Genomic DNA, 18,775 nt, shown 5'->3' with positions numbered 1-18,775 from the left:
TTCAGAGGCCATTTAAGAGTTAATCCATTGCTGTTGATCTGGAGACATATGTAGGCCAGGCCAGGTAAGGACAACAGATTTCATTTCCTAAAGGACATTAATGAACCAGATGGGTTTTTAACAACAATTGACAATGGTTTCATGGTCATCATTAGACTTTTAATTCCAGGTTTTTATTGAATTCAAATTCTACCAACTGCCATGACAGGGTTTGAACCCAGGTCCCTCAGAGGATTATCCTGGGTCTACTGGATTACTAATCCAGCAAAAATACCATTACACTATCACCTAGCCAGCAGCACCCACATCCCATGAATGAATTTTTAAAAATTTTGTGTGTGTTGAAAGGACAGCAAATATCCCTGTAATCTTATACATGCATAGATATCCATGGATGCTGAAGTAAACAGTTAACGCACGGAATAAAGAGCTGAGATAACTCACGCAGCTGACTCCCTCCACAAGCCGTAAAATCACCCCCATCACAGTTTCCATCCAACCTCCCAAGGGACTCACACAATGCTAAAGAAACAACAATAAACGGATGAGAAATATAAACAGAAAATGCTGGAAATACTCAGCAGTCTGGCAGCATCCAAGAAGAGAGAGAAACAGAGTTAACATTTCGTGTGCAATATGACTCTTCCACAGGAATGGAGAAGTTCTGAAGGAGAGTCATATTTGACTCAAAACATTAACTTTGTTCCTCTTTCCACAGCTGCTACCGGACCTGCTGCGTATTTCCAGCATTTTCTGTTTTTATTTTAGATTTTCAGCATCTGGAGTATTTGGCATTGTCAAAAATGTTGAGACTTCTCCTCAAGCCTTAAAAGGGAACAAATAAAGTACCAGGATATCAACCCATCAGCATAGCTCATAATTCCAATTCTAGATGTCCTGCTCCAAGGTTGACTTATCCCCAATTCTAGCAGGGCAAGGGGAACCATATTCTTACAGATTACATCATCAGGTCCATCTTTATCAATACTGGCCTACTGGTGATTACTAGAATTACTAGCAAATCTGCTCTTAAATAGATAGTTATTGACAAAACATTGGTCACTGACCCTTCGAGTCTCAACAATTACTCAAGCTAATTTGGTACTGATCTCTCCAAGGGCCTTTGGAGAGATTCATAGTGCTCTGCCGGGTGATGGGGACACAGTTCAGTGCTTTAAGCATGATTAAACACCTACCTGAACAGATAACATATTGTCCTCATTTATAAAGATCCTGTAAGTGTAGATGCGGTTTTCAAAACTGGAAAAGAGGAACAAAGAAAATAAGACAATTAAATTTGATTCAAGTAGATTATTTGCCGTGATTTCTGAACACCCTCTATTCTGCCCCCACCCTCACCATACAACATGATAAAGACACAGCATCTCTCTGCATTATCGGCTCCTTGGTCCATTTCCGAAACCAGCTCTTCCATCTCCTCTGCGAGTGAAAGTGCAGCACAGGTGATGGGCCAAATGGCCTCTTTCTTTGCTGAATCATTCTACAAACTTCGTGTCACCTGTTAGAAAGAAAGAACATGCCATACAGCACCTTTCATGAACTCACAATGTCCCAAAGGACTTCACAGCCAAACCAAGTACTTTTGACATAAGGTCACTGTTATAACATAGGGAAATGTGACAGCAAGATCCCACAAACAGCAATGAGATAAAAGACCAGATAATCTGTTCTTTTCCTTTGGTGATGTTGGTCGAACACAAGAACACAAGAAATAGAAGCAGGAGTAGGCCATATGGCCTGTCAAGCCTGCCCCACCATTCAGTGGACTGCAGCGGTTCAAGAAGGCAGCTCACCACCACCTTCTTAAGGGCAACTAGGGATGGGCAATAAATGCTGGCCCAGCCAGCGAAGCCAACTTCCTGTGACTTAATAAAAAAAATACGATCAGGGCTGATCTTGGGCTTCAGCTCCATTTTCCCACCTGCTCCACAAATCCCTTAATTCCCTGAGAGACCAAAATCTGTTTATCCCAGCCTTAGCCTTGAAAGATAAATGCTGCCCGGAACTGGGGCCTAACCACAGTTTAATCAAATAGCATGATCTTTATATTCACCCCAGGAGACCAGATGTTTCTTTGGTTTAACAACAGCCCCTCTGCTATGTAACCCTCCCTGAAATCTGTAAAAGAGTGTCAGCCTAGATTATCTTAAGTCTCTGGAGCAGGGCTTGATCTCACCACCTTTCAGCTGAAAATCAACAGTACTACCACCAGGCAAAAGATGACACTTAAAAACTGCACTTATTTACAATGTGTAAGCCAATAGGAATGCAATAAAGATTCACAAACTTATTACAGCCAACTGACACCTAAAACTTTCATCACAACTGCCTGGGCTAGAATTAAATCCAAGTAAAGGAGTGCAGAAGTAAAAACCCACTGTCCCACCCAGTGTAGTGTGCGAAAGGACAGTGTCTGACCCACTGTCCCACCCAGTCCCAGAGTGTGAAAGGACAGTGTCTGACCCACTGTCCCACCCAGTCCCAGAGTGTGAAAGGACAGTGTCTGACCCACTGTCCCACCCAGTCCCAGAGTGTGAAAGGACAGTGTCTGACCCACTGTCCCACCCAGTCCCAGAGTGTGAAAGGACAGTGTCTGTCCCACTGTCCCACCCAGTCCCAGGACAGCACACAGCAGTGTCCTGGAGGTTGATCTCAATTCCTGGAGACTCCAGGCCAATCCTGAAGGGTTGGCAACCCTTTCTACCTGTGCGAGCAGGCGGGGCCCTATTTAGCCTTTCAGTCAAAAGTCTGAACTTCTGATAGTGCATCACTCCTTCAATATTGCTCTTATTTTGAATTCTCTAGTATAAAAGCTGTTTTGGAAACTTTTAGAAGGTTCCATTTAAACAAACAGCAGATGGGAAACAAATATTCTAACCACTAACTTTCCAAGCTGCAACAAGGTAGATTTACTAATTAGAATAAGGGCTAAAGAAATTCCAAAGGGATCTTAATCACAAATTGGATTCTTTCAGAGTGCGGCAGTCAATTCCTTATACATCTGTAGGACATAAGAACGTCATGTACAGAAATCGCAGAAAGTTAGCATGCTGGTACAGCAAGCAATAGGAAGGCAAATGGAATGTTAGCCTTTATTGCAGGAAAGCTGCAGTATAAGAGTAAGGAAATGCTCCTACAGTTACGTAGGGCATTGGAGTGAGAGCACACCTGTAGTACTGTGGAAAGTTTTGAATTCTGTACATAAGGGAGATATAATATACTTGACTTGGGGGAGGGGGGTGGTGCAGTGTGATGAAGGCTAACTAGATTGGTTCCTGGGATGACAGCATTGCCCTATGAGGAGAGATTGAATAGAATGGACCTACATTCTTTGGAGAAGAATGAGAAGTGATCTCATTAAAATGTATAACATTCTTGGAGGGCTTTACTAAGAGCATGAGGAAAGTGTAAAAGCGCAGTCAATGTAAAACTTCAGCCAGAATGGTTTGGGGACTCTGTAGCCTACTCCTGCTCCTATTTCTGAGGTACTTAAATATTTATATAATGAAAGATCAAGCTCTTCCCACATTAAAGAATATTACTGACAAGACTAGATCAGAGTGGAGGATGTTCTGCTCTAGCCCTTTAACAGGCTTAGGATCAAGGTAGAATGGAACTAGCACAATCTCAAATATCAAAGCATGAAGCTACAGCAGCTCAATGACCTTATCTAAATCCTAAGGCTGAGCTATGATCATTTCCTGGTTGGTCGATACTACTTTATCTACAACACTCGTTCAGTTGTCAACAGTATATACACCCTGGTTAAAAGCAATCACATTCAGTTGTACCATTATGCTGCATTTAAGTGTAATAGCAGACAATCGAAAACACTGCATGGTTATTATGAATTTCCTTATTTCATTCGCTTTCACACGTTCATTCCTGTCCTGAACCAATGGGAAAATTTCATTCCCTCTCACTGGCCTAGCCAACAGGATTGAAACCTGAAGCAAATCATTTTGGGTAAAATAATGGCGCTAATCATTGATTGTTAAGACAATGGGCAGAATTTTCCGAGCCCACTGGTGGCGGGCATGATAGGTGGCCTGCGCGGAAAATATGGCAAGACCCACTTCATGACGGCGTTAAGGCAGGTTACGATTTTCCGCTCAGCCTGCTAATGGTTGGCTGCGTTTCCTGCTATCAGTCGGCAGGGAGCTAATTGTAATACATTAGCATATAATTAAAAGGCCATCCCACCAGGCTATTAGAACCCCACCGTATCGTCCGCCCACATCAGCAGGACAGCACGCTGACGTGTTTCACAACAGCTTGCAGGCAACATGCACTTGGCGGCCTTCACTTTGGGGGAACTAAGGTGAGTGAGCAGCAGCGTTCACCACAGCTCGCCCGTTGTTTAAAGGCCTCAGAGGCACCAGGGGGCAGGGGAAACTGATGCCCGGCCCCACGGGCGACTGCTGAGGGGTGGGGGTGTCTGGGGGCGAGTGATGGCCAGCCTCAGAGGCGACTGCTGCCCTGGTGCTGCATCCCATGCACAGGTGGAGGGCAGGGTAAGTGAGTGAAGTGGCCACGTATTTGGGTCACCTGTATAAACTGACAATGCTTCTGCAACTAAGACAGATCAGGTGCATCCACAGTGATATGATTGGGGTCAGGGTCCTAGCCTGCACGACATTGCAAGCAATGCGGAGGCACCAAAGGGCCACCAAGTAATCCATACCTTACCCCCACCCCCCTACCCCCCTGGCACAGACTTCGAGTCCAACACCACTTTATTGGACCACGGAGCAGTTGGACTGCACACGTTGTACAATCTCCTCGCTATCGCTGGTCATGTAACAGTCACTGCTGGAGGTGCTCACAGCCCCTTGCAATCTCAGGTTCCCTGTTTGGAACAGTGTCCCCCATGTCGCATGTTGACAGGACAGCCATGCAGGTCACTCATCTCTGGCCATCCGAGGGGTGGCCAGCACTCTCCGGGAAGCATTAAGGGGCAATCACACAGGGTCAGGAAAGATGATAAGTACAGCCATGATAACCACGTCTCTCTCTCTCTTTCATGCTGCAGGAGGACCAGGTCAGGAACATGGATCCTGGTGATCTAGCTGTCTGCCTGATGGCCTACAGAGACAGTAGAAGATGGAGGAGAGAGTGACTGAGGTACCTGGCTGTGCAAAGGCAGGAGCAGCAGCCTCATGAAGAAGGGGACAGCTGGGGCTCCCACACACGCTGCCCAGGGGTGACAGTGAGCCGTGGCTGGTCGGCGCCTAGCAACACCCAGGATCTATAATCACCGCCTGCCATTCCTGCAGGTGACTGAGAACCAGTGTCGCTGATGACTGCGCATGTCTAGGGATCTGGTGGCTCATATCTGCCACTTACTGCAGGACTTGGCGCCAAGGGGACATGGATGGCATCCACTGCCAGTGGCTGTGAAAGTGACTCCGGTGCTAAGTTTCTATGCCAGTGGCTCCTTTCAGGCTCCACAGGTGACCTCTGTGGGATTTCACAATCTGCCACCCACAAATGCATCCATGAGGTCACGGATGCCATCTTCTCCATGGTACACAACTTTGTGCATTTCGCTTGGGACCGGGATAGCCAGGATACAAGGGCCATTGGATTCACCCTGATCTCGGGATTCCCACAGGTGCAGGGTGCAATTGACTGCACTCATGTGGTGCTCAAGTCTCCATGGCTACACTTGATGGACTTCATCAACTGCAAGGGCTTCCATTCACTGAATGTGTAGCTGGTGTGCGACCACCAGAAATGCATCCTGCAGGTCTGTGCACAGTTTCCAGGGAGTGTGCACGACGCCTACATCCTGAGTCACTCGCAGATCCCTGCAGTCTTCCAGGTTTCACAGAGGCTGCAGGGATGGCTCCTTGGGGACAAGGGCTACCCGCCGAGACCATGGCTGATGACACACATGCGGCGGCCTCAGACTACAGCAGAGCAATGATATAATGAGACTCATGCTGCAGCTCACAACTTGGTGGAGCAGACCATTGGAATGCTGAAGATGAGATCCCGGTTTCCTGGACTGGTCTGAAGGAGACCTGCAATACAGTCCGCAGAGGGTGTCAGGCATCGTTGTCTGCTGCGCCCTTTACAACCTGGTGCTGCAACTGGGAGAGGAGCTGGCTGAGGAGGAGATGGAGCAGCTCCATGCCTCCTCTGATGAGGAGGACGCTGATGGGGATGAGGGTGAGGGCGTCCTCAGTGGTGATGATGACGGGGATGAGGCTCTTGCACTGGCTAGATGAGGCAGGTGCACTCAGGAGGCCCTCATAGCTGCCAGATTTGTGGAGGATTATGTCGACATGCAAGTGAGCTGTCCACATAGATCCTCACATCGCAGTTGTGAACGTTTGACTCCAGCCTGGCTTATGGCAGCGCCAATATCCTCTGTGAGAAAGCTCCTGTCATGGAGATGTAGTGGAGGCCCTAATAGTCGCTCGTTCACAGGCAGATGATGACAACATGCAGTGAGGACACTCCATAGGTCTTCACATGACTCTGAGAATATCTGACTCCTGTCTGGTCGAGGGCAGCTCGCTTGCACTCCATGATCAGGGCATCTCAGAGACGCAGCCATGAAACTTTAGATGCTTCTGATGCTGTGTCTGCCTTCAGCACCTCAGTCCTTCAGGAGCTGGTGCACAGCATCACTGATCACAGATGCTAATGTGATATGGGCCAGCCCCACCTTAAAGGTGCTGGGAGCACACAGAGAGCATGAGAGAACTCTGTGGCACCTGCCCACTACATTCTGGCAGCAATGACCAGTGCTGCCGAGGTACAGGCATCAGTAATGTTTCCAAGGAGTGTGAGGCTGGACCATCACAGTGGCCTGAAGGCCGCACAGAGCAAGGGGAAGAGGCCCTGGCCTGAGACACCTGCCTTTCATTTTGTGCAGAAAGGTTTCACATCTGAGTGACACGAACACTGATCACCAGGACAGGAAGTCATAAGGAGGGAGACATTGTTGGGAGTTTATAGACAATAGTGAACATTATGTGCAAGTGATTAACACCCATGCCCAGGCTGCACAGATAATTCTCCTTAACTTTCCTAACCCTACTGCTACATCTTGGTGCTCCCCAGACATCAACAGTGGGGGCGAATCCAGCCTGCTGACTGCTACACCCTGTCTGTGATGACTTTGGCGGGCGTCTTCTGGAGGGCCGAGACTTGGAGGGTCCCGGCTTGCTTTCAGGGTCCTGTTGTGTAGCAATGTCACCCTCTATGGCCTGTGGAGCTGGATCTGCAGAGATCACAAGAATATGGGAATCACTCCCAGAGTCACCTAGGTGAACGGCCTCGGAGTGTGCACCTGCTGATCCTCTATCCTATGGGTGCCCGAAGGCTCCTGGCTGACTCCATTGGCAGATGGGGTGGCTGGAGTGAGATCGAGCTCCCAGCACCTCTCTTGCGTACACACTATTGGAGGCCAGCTATGGCGTCAGTGATGGAGTTAAGCCCGAGCATGCAGCATAGCAGTGACATCCTAGGCCAACGTCTTCATGGCAGCTGCCATCTTGCCAGGGTTGACCTAAGTGCTTTGCAATGACGGTGCTATCACCTCAGCCTGAAGGCTGATGGACTCCTCCATTGTGCCTTGCAATCTGAAGAGTGCAGCAGACATCCCTTCCTGATGTTCCCGAGCTTACCTTTGCAGCTCCAGCAACTGTGACATGACCGAGTTCAGAGGCTTGTCATCTGACTTGGACTCAGCAATGTTCTGGCCTCCAGCAGTCCTCTGAGTGCCAGGGACCAGGAAAGTACTTGCCTCCGCCTGCTGTGGATCAGACAGTGCAATGTACTCAGCAGATTGTGACCCCGGGGCTACTCTAAAGCTAGGTTCCACTGAGGTGTGTGTCTCTGCACTAGTGGAGGGTGTGGGTGAGCGCTGTGACGGGACTTCAGGGTGGGTTACTTCAGATTCTTCTTCAGAGGTTTCTTCAGAGCTTGCCTGGAGGCCCTGGGTCATGGATTCTGTCTGCTGCTTCCCAGATGTGCCTGTGAAAGCAAGGGGAGATAATGAATGCATGGCAGTGGCCTGTGAAAGAGGACACATCACACAGGACATGGTTGTCTGATGGACGTTGCACTGTTGGATCCTCACTTGGTAGAGCAGCGCCGACCTCACTGTCAGCACAGGAACGGTTCCAGTCATCGCCGGCCAGCTGGATGGCTCTGTTTTCGAATTCTGTCAGAACTTTGGTCTCCAGCATCCCTCCACCCGTCTGTGACCTTTCCCTCCTGTTGTGAGCCAGTTTGTCCTGCATGGATAGAGATGGGAAGAGTGTATCAGGACTCCTGCTGGGCCAGATGATAAGTATGCTTGGTCTTTGTATGTGTTGAGTGGTCCTATGAACAGGATGAGGACAATGATAGTGAGTGTGAGAGAGTGAATGGTAAGGTCCCCATGAGGGCCCTGTGGATATGTGATGGGTTTGTGAGTGTGTGAGTTGGGAGTGATAACAAGAGTGACTTACCCCGGCGGAACGGAGGAGATCATCCATCCTTTTGCAGCACTGGGTGGCTGTCCTCCTCTGCAGGGCGTTTGTACTGACCACCGCTGTCACCACCTCCCAAGCTGGGTTGGTGACGTTGCTACCCATCCTGCGGCCAGAGCGGGGGTACAGGACATCCTGGCGGGCTTCCGCAGCATCCAGCAGTCGCTCAAGGGTCCTGCTGTTGAAGCAGGGGCTGCAGTCCTTTTGCCTTTGCTGGCCATGTCTCCCAGGCAACGGTGGTGAGCTGGTGGCGATGAGCGCTTTGCTGGCGGCTGGTGTGATGCAACAGCGGGGTGAAGGCAAGCAGGTGAATGGGAGCCCACCCAGCCTGGAAATGCCAGGAGTAAATAAATAATGAGGTGGGCTTAGGAAGATACGGTGTGAAAAGCCTCCATTTTCTTCAGCATTTTACCTATTTTACTATTTTACCTGCCCGCTAGCACACTTAGTGCAATCCTGGGAAAATTCAGCCAATATAACACTACCGCTGCAGAGTTTATATTTTTGTGGCTCCATCAAATAAAGAGATTGCTTTGGTTGCCATGGAAATACCCTCAGATTTCATAATCAGGCTGAGGAGAAAGGTCTGACCTGTGTGATGAGATTTAGTACAACAAGAATTAATGGCACCTTAACCCAAAGATTAATAGACTCCCTTTCCTGGGCACAGCGTGTAAAATTGGTTAGAACCAGTATAACAATAGAAGCTCTTAACAAATCAGCAAACTGTTTTACTCCACAATCAATGTTCTTTATTGTTGAAGACAATGGAAAAGAAAATTGAGCCTATTTTTTCAGAAACACTCCATTTAAAATTAATTCATATTGCCTCTCATTCTCCCTCCTAAGATATATCATTTCATACTTCTGAGCGTTAAATTTCATCTTCCACATGTCTACCTCACTGTTGACTACATTTCCACATTTTGTGTCATCTGCAACTTTGAAATTATGCCTGGTATACCCAAGCCCAAGTCATTAGTATAGATTAAAAAGTGTAATGTGTATATCTGTTTGTACACCTGTGTGTGATATATAATGTGAGAGTACATGTAAGTGTGTACAGCGCATGTGACCCACCTGTGTGCACAGGTCTTTCCTTATTCATGTACTGTGGTCTGGTCAGAGACCTATAGTTCTAGCTAGCAGTTCTCTTTCTCCTTCTAAGTGCCAGTTCACTTAATCTTTTCTTCCCCTTTACTGTGGGTTAACTCCATTGCAGTGTTTTCATTCCTCGTCTTTGAATATTTGCGGCATTCAGCAATTCCAAATTAGCCTACTGACAAAATAACCTCATCATGTTGCTAAGTCTATATAAAGTACAGGTGAGGCAGATGGTGCCGTCAGTGATCCAGAGTACATGACTAATGTTCTGAGGACATATTTGCTATTTTCCAATGTAAAGGAACCTTCCTCAAATTTAGGGAATTTTGGAAAATTGAAACCAGCACATCAACTATCTCTCTCGCCACTTCTTTCAAGATCTTAGGGTGAAGCCCATCTGGACCTAGAGATTTGTCAGCCCGCAGCCCCAGCAATTTTCTCAATACCACTTCCCTTGTCGGTGAAATTTTCCTGAGTTCCGTTTCCTGATTTACAGCTATTTCAGGTATGTCACTTGTGTCCTCTATAGTGAAGGCCGAAGCAAAATTCCACAGACGCATACTCTATAGGACCAATGCACACTTTGTTAACTCTTGTCTGATTTAAATATCTACAGAAACTCTTACTATCTGTCTTTATATTACAAGCTAGCTTTCTCTCATACTCTAATTTTTCCCTCCTTATTAATCTTTTTGTCATTCTATGTTGTTATTTATATTTTTTCCAATCTCCTGACCTACCATCCGTTTTTGTATAATTATATGATTTTTCTTTAAGTTTGATACTGCCTTTAACTTTTTTCAGTTAACCTGGGACATTCTGTGTCAGTGCTGTCTGCTTTTTATTAAACTAAGCTGTGGGGAGGATTAGATTGTAAATGACGGTACAAGGGTATCAAATTGAAGCTCCTGGGGATTATTTTTAACTTTGGACACTCTTATCGTGAGACTGTGCCCCCATATTCCCAGCCAGGGGAAACAACCTCTTAGCATCTATCCTGTCAATCTCCTTCAGAATCTTGTATGTTTCAATCAGATCAACTCTTATTCTCCTAAACTTCAGACAGTGTAGACCCAATTTACTCAACATCACATCATAGGACAACCCGCTGATCCCAGGAACCAAAATACTGCATCTTCACTGTACCACCTCAAATGTATTGAATTCGGGAAAGAATTGGCTAAACCCTGAAAACCAGTGCGGGAATCGCAGTACATTATTAACCCGATTAAGCCTATTTGATGTATTGCAGACATGATGTCTCATCCTGCTTCCGTTCATCCTTTAATTCCTTCTGACTTAGAAACTACAGATAGTGAAAGCATGGACTTCTCATTTTTTCCTTTCCCCTCACCGCAACCCAACCCTCATCCCTTTTTTCATTTGAGATACCTGCAAACTGGAGTCTGCCTAGTCAGTGGGAGAAGAAACAAAATATGGTGAAGATGAGGAGACATCATCACTCGATCTTAACACTCACAGTCACCAGCTCAGACACTCACGCTGTGCATATTTTAGTGGCTCGGATAGAGGAGGGATCTCAGTGCAGTGAGACACTGGGCACAAATACACAGGAGCTTGGGCATGAGAAACAGATAGTACAGGTATCACATCATCAGAGGCCAAAGTTGCATGCTAGTTCTGCTGCACAGGACTCAGGTGGAGCCTTTATTGGACCAGACTACAGAAGACTGATAGCTGTACCTGCCAATTGAAATTTCCCTCCATTACGTTCACATCCTTCCTATAATATGGTGCCCAGAACTGTACACAATATTCCAAGTGAGATCTGACATGTGATTTATATAAATTCAGCATAACCTCCTTGCTCTTTTACTCCATGCCCCTATTAATGAAGCTCAGGATACTATCTGCTTTATTAACTGCTCTCTCCACCCGTCCTGCCACCTGCAATGATCTATGCACATACACATCCAGGTCTTTCTGCTCCTGCACCTCCTTCAAAATTTCACCTCTTATTTTATATTGTCTGTGCATGTTCTTCCTACCAAAATGCATCATCTTACACTTCTCCGCAAATCTGTCTATCTTGTCTTGAATGTATTCAATGATCATACATCAACAACTCTCCGGGGTAGAGGATTCCAAAGTTTCAGAACCCTTTGAATGAAGAAATTTCTCCTCATTTCAGTCCTATATGATTGTCCTCTTATTCTGAGACTGTGGCCCCATGTTCCCAGCCAGGGGAAACAATCTCTTAGCATCTATCCTGTCAATTCCTTCAGAATCTTGTATGTTTCAATCAGATCAACTCTTATTCTCCTAAACTTCAGACAGTGTAGACCCAATTTACTCATCATCTCATCATAGGACAACCCTCTGATCCCAGGAACCAAACTATTGCATCTTCACTGTACCACCTCAAATTGCAAGTCTATCCTTCTTTAAGTATGGAGACCAAAACTGTCCACAGTGTTCTAGGTGTGGTTTCACCAAAGTCATGTAAAAGAACCAAGACTTCCTTACATTTGAACTCCAATCCCTTTGCAATAAAGGCCAACATGCAATTTTCCTTCCCAATTGCTTGCTGTACCTCCATGCTAACTTTCTATGTTCCTTGTACAAGTGCACCCAAGTCTCTCTGAACATTAACATTTACAAGTTTTCATGCCTTTTAAAAAATATTCTGCTTTTCTATTCTTACTACCAAAGTGAATAACCTCACACTCCCCCCACTGCATTATTATTGGAACAACATAAAGAGACTGGTGGGGGAATGATGTCCTCTTTTAAAGGACATACTGATGGAATAAAGAAGGAGACTTTTCTGTTCAATCCTGAAAAGCATCCTGCCTTCATCACTGGGAATCCTGTGCGAAGAACAGGTTGACCCACTGTGTTAAACAACACCACTAAAATCTCGCAGAGGAATGTGCATTATTGTACCATCTTAAATCAAAAGATTTTCAAGGCACTTCACAGAGAGTGGAAAGTTTTAGCAGAGGTGGTCAAAAGCATCGTTGAAGAGATGTGCTTTAAGAAATTTTAAAATGAGGAGAAAAGCACTGACAATGAAGTTGAAACGTTATATTGTGGTAAGATTACTTTTGTTCATTTCATCCTCAGTCTCTGATCTCTTCCGCTTATCAACACTGTTCTAAATTCCCTAACCTCTTGAGTAATTCAAAGTGTCCCTCAAATTCCACATCAACAGAACTGCAAATATGTGAAAACCCAATCTGTTGATTAGATGGGCACATGAAATCTGCCCAAACTGCCAGAGCATTCACGAATCAAAGCAGAGGTTTCTGGCAGATGTGAGGCAGGCAATGAAAGAGGAAGTGAGAGTTTGATCTGTAAGTTCATAAGCATCCAACAGCTACAAATCAGAACAGATAGACGTTGAATAGAAAGCCCAGGGGAAATTGAACCTTTTCCAGGCTGTTGCAAACACTGAATTGTTTTCAAATCTATTTACTCAAGTCACTGCAGTTTCTCAGAAAAGCTCCCAATGGCCAGGGGTTGAATCCCACAGATATTTCCCTAGAAACCTATTGTTGTTTTCTCTCCTATAGATCTACTCAAACCATTGTTTCACAAAATGAGCCCAATTTCTTCCCTGTATGAGCAAGAGTTTCAGATCTTTGGCCTACTTTGCTACTGAGTGGCATGACTCAACATATGCCTTTGATTTGTCACATGACGAGTTCCTCATTTCTCCACAGCTGTCAGCACAGGATTGTATTCCCTCGGGTATAGAAGATTAAAGGGTTTTCTGATTGGGGTGTTTAAAAAGATTAAAGGATTTGACAGGGCAGATAGAGAGCAACTGTTCCCTCTTGTGTCACAGTACAGAACAAGAAGGCTTAACCTTAAAATTAGAGCTAGGCTATTCAATGGTGACATAAGGAACATTTCTTCATAGAAAGGATAGCAGTAATATGGAATTACCTCCCCTAAAAAACGGTTGAGAATTTCAAAACTGAGATTGATAGGTTTTTGTTAGGTAGGGTCTTAAGGGATATGGAATCAAGGTAGGGAATGAATTTAAGACACCTGTCAGCCATGAACAAAATGAATGATGGAACAGGTTTAAGGGGCCAAATGGCCTCCTGATCTATGTTCTATGGTTGAGAGAACAAGATCTTCCCTCAGAGAAGGAAGGAAATGAAGGTATATACAAAGCATAAGCTAGTGACTGGTTCAGGTGCAAAACTTATTAAAGCAGTTGGGACTTACTATAGTCAAACATCATTGAAACAACCATGTTGTGATCCATAAACTATGAATTTCAGATGGAAAAGAGAGACTCCTTTTGTAACCATGAAACTACACAACAGGAGGGTTAAGCTCTATGCCAATGTGAATCATCATTGAAACATATTGACAGAAATCAGTTTTACCTAATGAGTCCACAAAGGCCAAGCAACAGGAAATGAAGCGACCAACATTCTAGTATCCAGTCAACAAACAAAGCCCCCATCTCCCATTCGCTATTTATCTCAACTACTTCTTGTCGTAGTGAATTCCATATTCTTACCACTCATTGCGTAACACATTTCTCCTGAACTGCCTATTGGATTTATTAGCAATAATTTTGTATTTATTTGCCTTGCTTTGCTGTTCCTGACAAAAGTAAGGCATCCCTCAGCCTTCTCTGTTCTAGAGAGAAGAACCCCAGCCTATTCAGACTTTGCTAATAAGTATATCCTCTCAGTTCTGGTATCATCTTTGTGAACCTTTCTGCACTTTCTCCAATGTCACATCATTTTTATAGCATGGAGACCAGAACTGCTGACAGTCTGCCAAGTGTGGTCGAGCCAATGTTCTACACAAGTTTAACATAACTTCTTTGACTTTCAATTCTAACCCTTTGTAAATGCACCCCAATATTTGAGCTATATTTTTATGACCTTATTCACTTGTGTCTCTATTTACACAAGTGACTTATGCAACTGTACCATGAAAATCCCTTTGCTCCTCTATCCCATTAGACACTTATTTTCCAAGCAGTATGAGGCCATTTTATTCTTTCTACCAAAATGTAACACCTCATACTTGTCTACATGGAATTGAAATTAATTTGCCAATTGCATGCTCATCCTGCAAGTTTATTAATGCTGCCTTGTATGGTGTGTCAAAGTGGAGGGTTCATTCAGGTACAAACTATCAATTATTCAGTAAACACTGTAAAAGTAAAGGACATATTCAAGGTCAAAGCAAAGTTGGTGGGACCATGTACTTGAACGGAAGAATGGTAATGGGTGTAGACTATGGAGCAGGCAGGGAGAAAAGTACGATGAAAAGGTCTTGTGGGATTTATGGCCATCCTGCATATGACCCGTGATAGAGACAAGTCCCAAAAAGCAAACACTGACCATTGAATTAAATAATGGATTTATAACCCTCCCGACTCCATTGATCCACTCTGTGGATACTCCTAGGAGTGTTTAGAAATGGAAAGGATGGAAATAAACAGGAGATTAAAGCTAACTCCAAATCTACTACTAATTGAAAAAGAGAAGCTTGCAATAAGTTCGCATTTTATCACAGATTTCTCAATTATCTTCCCAAAATGGAAAGGCATCTATGTTACTGTGATGGGAGCAAATGCCAATTCACTGCTGTTGTTCTAACAGAGCTAAAGAATGTATCAATGTTGGGGCTGACAGTGGTTTTCACTCAAAGGGTGTTACTCATAGAATAACTCAGTCAATAATTCAGAACTTGTACCGAAGTGTCAGGTGCTAGGTTGAGTAGCTCAATGCACTTCAACGATTCTCCTATTATTTGCCAGTTTGCGCTCAGAGCTGGAGATTCTCAGCAGAGAAATCTGGAGGCAGATCAATAATTACCGAGCCCGAGAGAGAAATCAGGGTTTAGACCAATAGTCACTCACCATTCGGAGTGATCAGAGTATTGGAATGATAATCACAAACCTCCGGGGCAATAGGATCGATAAAGATCTCAGTAACAAGAGTTCTGTCCAGAGCTAGGGCACTGTGCAGAGTGGACACTGCTGTTTCATAGGAACCAGCAGGTGAACACAGCAGCAAGGGAGGTAGCCCGTGAAACCCACCTTGAAAGAGATGTTTCCCATCCCTCAGAGCCTCCGCAGTGAGATTGGAGTGTGTACCCTGTCCAGACTATACCCATCACTGACTTACAGCAAGCACAGGGCTAACGCTCCTTCGAATGACTCGCTGTGCCGGACCAGAAAGCTGCCGTCCTGTGCCGCCTTGGCGAGCAGGGTCTCTGCCATTGGTCGGGAGATGTCTTCATGGTACCACCGATCGTTCATTTTCCTTCACTTTATTCCATCCAAACTCCGCTGCCTGCTTCAAATAAAGTGAACGCTTCACGGCGTCTTCAAACAGCCTTTCCTGCAGTGACGAAGCCAGACTGAGTTTCACTTCCTCAAAACTCCTGTCAGACTCACATAAATAACACGTGCTTTATTTCAAGTACAACAGTTCCGGCCCACTCATCTGTAATCTCACCCACCCTCCACCAAACCATTCACATCTAGATTCATTAACACCAACCAAAGCATTCACTCCAGTCTCATTAACACCCACCAAACTATTCACCTCTAGATTCACTAACACCCCACCAAACCATTCACCTCGATCTCATTAACGCTCACCAAACCATTCACCTCAATCTCATTAACGCTCACCAAACCATTTGTCTCAATCCCATTAACGCTCACCAAACCATTCACCTCAACCTCATTAACGCTCACCAAATCATTCACCTCAATCTCATTAACGCTCACCAAACCATTCACCTCAATCTCATTAATGCTCACCAAACCATCACCTCAATCTCATTAATGCTCACCAAACCATTTGTCTCAATCTCATTAACGCTCACCAAACCATTCACCTCAACCTCATTAACGCTCACCAAATCATTCACCTCAATCTCATTAACGCTCACCAAATCATTCACCTCAATCCCATTAATGCTCACCAAATCATTCACCACAATCTCATTAACGCTCACCAAACCATTCACCTCAACCTCATTAACGCTCACCAAATCATTCACCTCAATCTCATTAACGCTCACCAAATCATTCACCTCAATCTCATTAACGCTCACCAAATCATTCACCTCAATCTCATTAACGCTCACCAAACCATTCACCTCAATCTCATTAATGCTTACCAAACCATTCACCTTAATCTCATTAACGCTCACCGAACCATTCACCTCAATCTCATTAATGCTCACCAAACCATTCATCTCAATCTCATTAACACTCACCAAACTATTCACCTCAATCTCATTAACACTAACCAAACCATTCACTTAACCATAGAACCATAGAACACTACAGCACAGAAAACAGGCTATTCGGCCCTTCTAGTCTTGCTGAAATATTATTCCGCTAATCCCATTGACCTGCACCAAGTCCATAACCCTTCAGACCTCTCCCATCCATGTATTATTCCAATTTATTCTTAAAGCTTAAGAGTGAGCCCACATTTACCACGTCAGATGGCAGCTTGTTCTACACTCTCACCACTCTCTGAGGGAAGAAGTTCCCCCTAATGTTCCCCCTAAACCTTTCCCCTTTCACCCTAAAGCCATATCCTCTAATGTTTATCTCTCCTAATTTAAGTGGAAAGAGCCTACTCGCATTTACTCTCTATACCCCTCATAATTTTGTAAACTTCTATTAAATCTCCTCTCATTCTTCTACACTTCAAGGAATAAAGTCCTAACCTGTTTAATCTTTCCTTGTAACTCAACTCCTTAAGACCCAGCAACATCCTAGTAAATCTTCTCTGCACTCTTTCAATCTTACTGATATCCTTCCTGTAGTTAGGTGACCAGAACTGCACACAATACTCCAAAGTTGGCCTCACCAATGTCTTATACAACCTCACCATAACATCCCAACTCCTATACTCAATACTTTGATTTATAAAGGCCAGTATGCCAAAAGCTTTCTTTACAACCCCGTCTACCTGTGATGCCACTTTCAGGGAATTGAACTCCCAGATCCCTTTGTTCCTCTGCACTCCTCAGTGCCCTACCATTTACTGTGTATGTCCTACCTTGGTTTGTCTTTCCAAAATGCAACACCTCACACTTTTCTGCATTAAATTCCATCTACCATTTTCTGGCCCACTTTTCCAGTTGGTTCAGATCCCTCTGCAAGCTTTGAAAGCCTTCCTCGCTGTCCACAACGCCTCCAATCTTAGTGTCATCAGCAAACTTGCTGATCCAATTTACCACATTATCATCCAAATCATTGATATAGACAACAAACAACAATGGTTCCAGCACAGATCCCTGAGGCACACCACTAGTCACAGATATCCAGTCTGAGAAGCAATCATCCACTACCACTCTCTGTCTTCTCCCACACAGCCAATTTCGAATCCAAATTACAACCTCTCCATGGATACCAAGTGTCTGAACCTTCTGAACTAACGTCCCATGTGGGACCTTGTCAAAGGCCTTACTAAAGTCCATATAGACAACATCCACAGCCTTTCCTTCATCTACTTTCTTGGTAACCTCCTCGAAAAACTCTACAAGGTTCGTTAAACACGACCTACCATGCACAAAGCCATGCTGACTATCCTTAATTGGCTGTCCAAATAATTGTATATCCGATCTCTCAGAACACCTTCCAATAATTTACCTACTACTGACGTCAGGCTCACTGGCCTGTAATTACCTGGTTTATTTTTGTTAATCTCATTAACACTCACCAAATCATTCACTGACCTCATTAACACTCACCAAACCATTCACTTCATTCTCATTAAAACTCACCAAACCATTCAGCTCCAAATTCATTAACACTCACTGTTACAGACAGGGAAGAGAGGCAAGCTGAACACCTTTAATTTTCTCGCTGTCTGTCTGTAAACAGATGTCTTTTAATTTTTGAAATAGACTGTGGCGTGTTTCTCAAACACTGTGTTTGTGAAGTCAATTTTAAAGTGACTCGCAGCAAACTCTCTTTAGGGTTAAATCGGAAGCATTGTTTATTCATACGTTCAAAGCCGGCGGATGGTTGTCACAACCACATACACACGTATGAGCACATGAGGAGGAGATAGGAAAGAAAATATGTGTGAGACTCCACAAGGATGAGGGTTGAGCTTTGTCCCATAATTACTGTCGGAAGTTTCCTGAAGTGTAGCCAACTTGCCAATCATGTTAACTATAGCAGC

General features: G+C 44.7%; 1 protein-coding gene across 3 annotated transcripts in view; it reads right to left on the bottom strand.

Annotated features, from left to right (window-relative positions):
- The window catches only part of inpp5d (inositol polyphosphate-5-phosphatase D), a 163,206-nt gene extending 147,254 nt beyond the window's left edge, over positions 1-15,952 (bottom strand). For 2 of the 3 annotated variants that reach the window (XM_041182271.1, XM_041182278.1), the window contains exons 1-2: positions 15,743-15,952; positions 1,197-1,260 (exon numbers count right to left, since the gene is read on the bottom strand). In XM_041182271.1, coding sequence (XP_041038205.1) covers positions 1,197-1,260; positions 15,743-15,876 — 198 coding nt within the window. In that variant the 5' untranslated portion in view covers positions 15,877-15,952. Of the gene's footprint in view, positions 1-1,196; positions 1,261-15,654 lie in introns of all 3 variants that reach the window. The other variant, XM_041182286.1, reaches the window with a different exon arrangement.
- Between the last annotated feature and the right edge of the window lie 2,823 nt (positions 15,953-18,775).

This window comes from Carcharodon carcharias, chromosome 2 (genome assembly GCF_017639515.1).
Source record: "Carcharodon carcharias isolate sCarCar2 chromosome 2, sCarCar2.pri, whole genome shotgun sequence".
Lineage (NCBI taxonomy): Eukaryota > Metazoa > Chordata > Chondrichthyes > Lamniformes > Lamnidae > Carcharodon > Carcharodon carcharias.
This window is presented reverse-complemented; position numbering and strand designations above follow the sequence as displayed.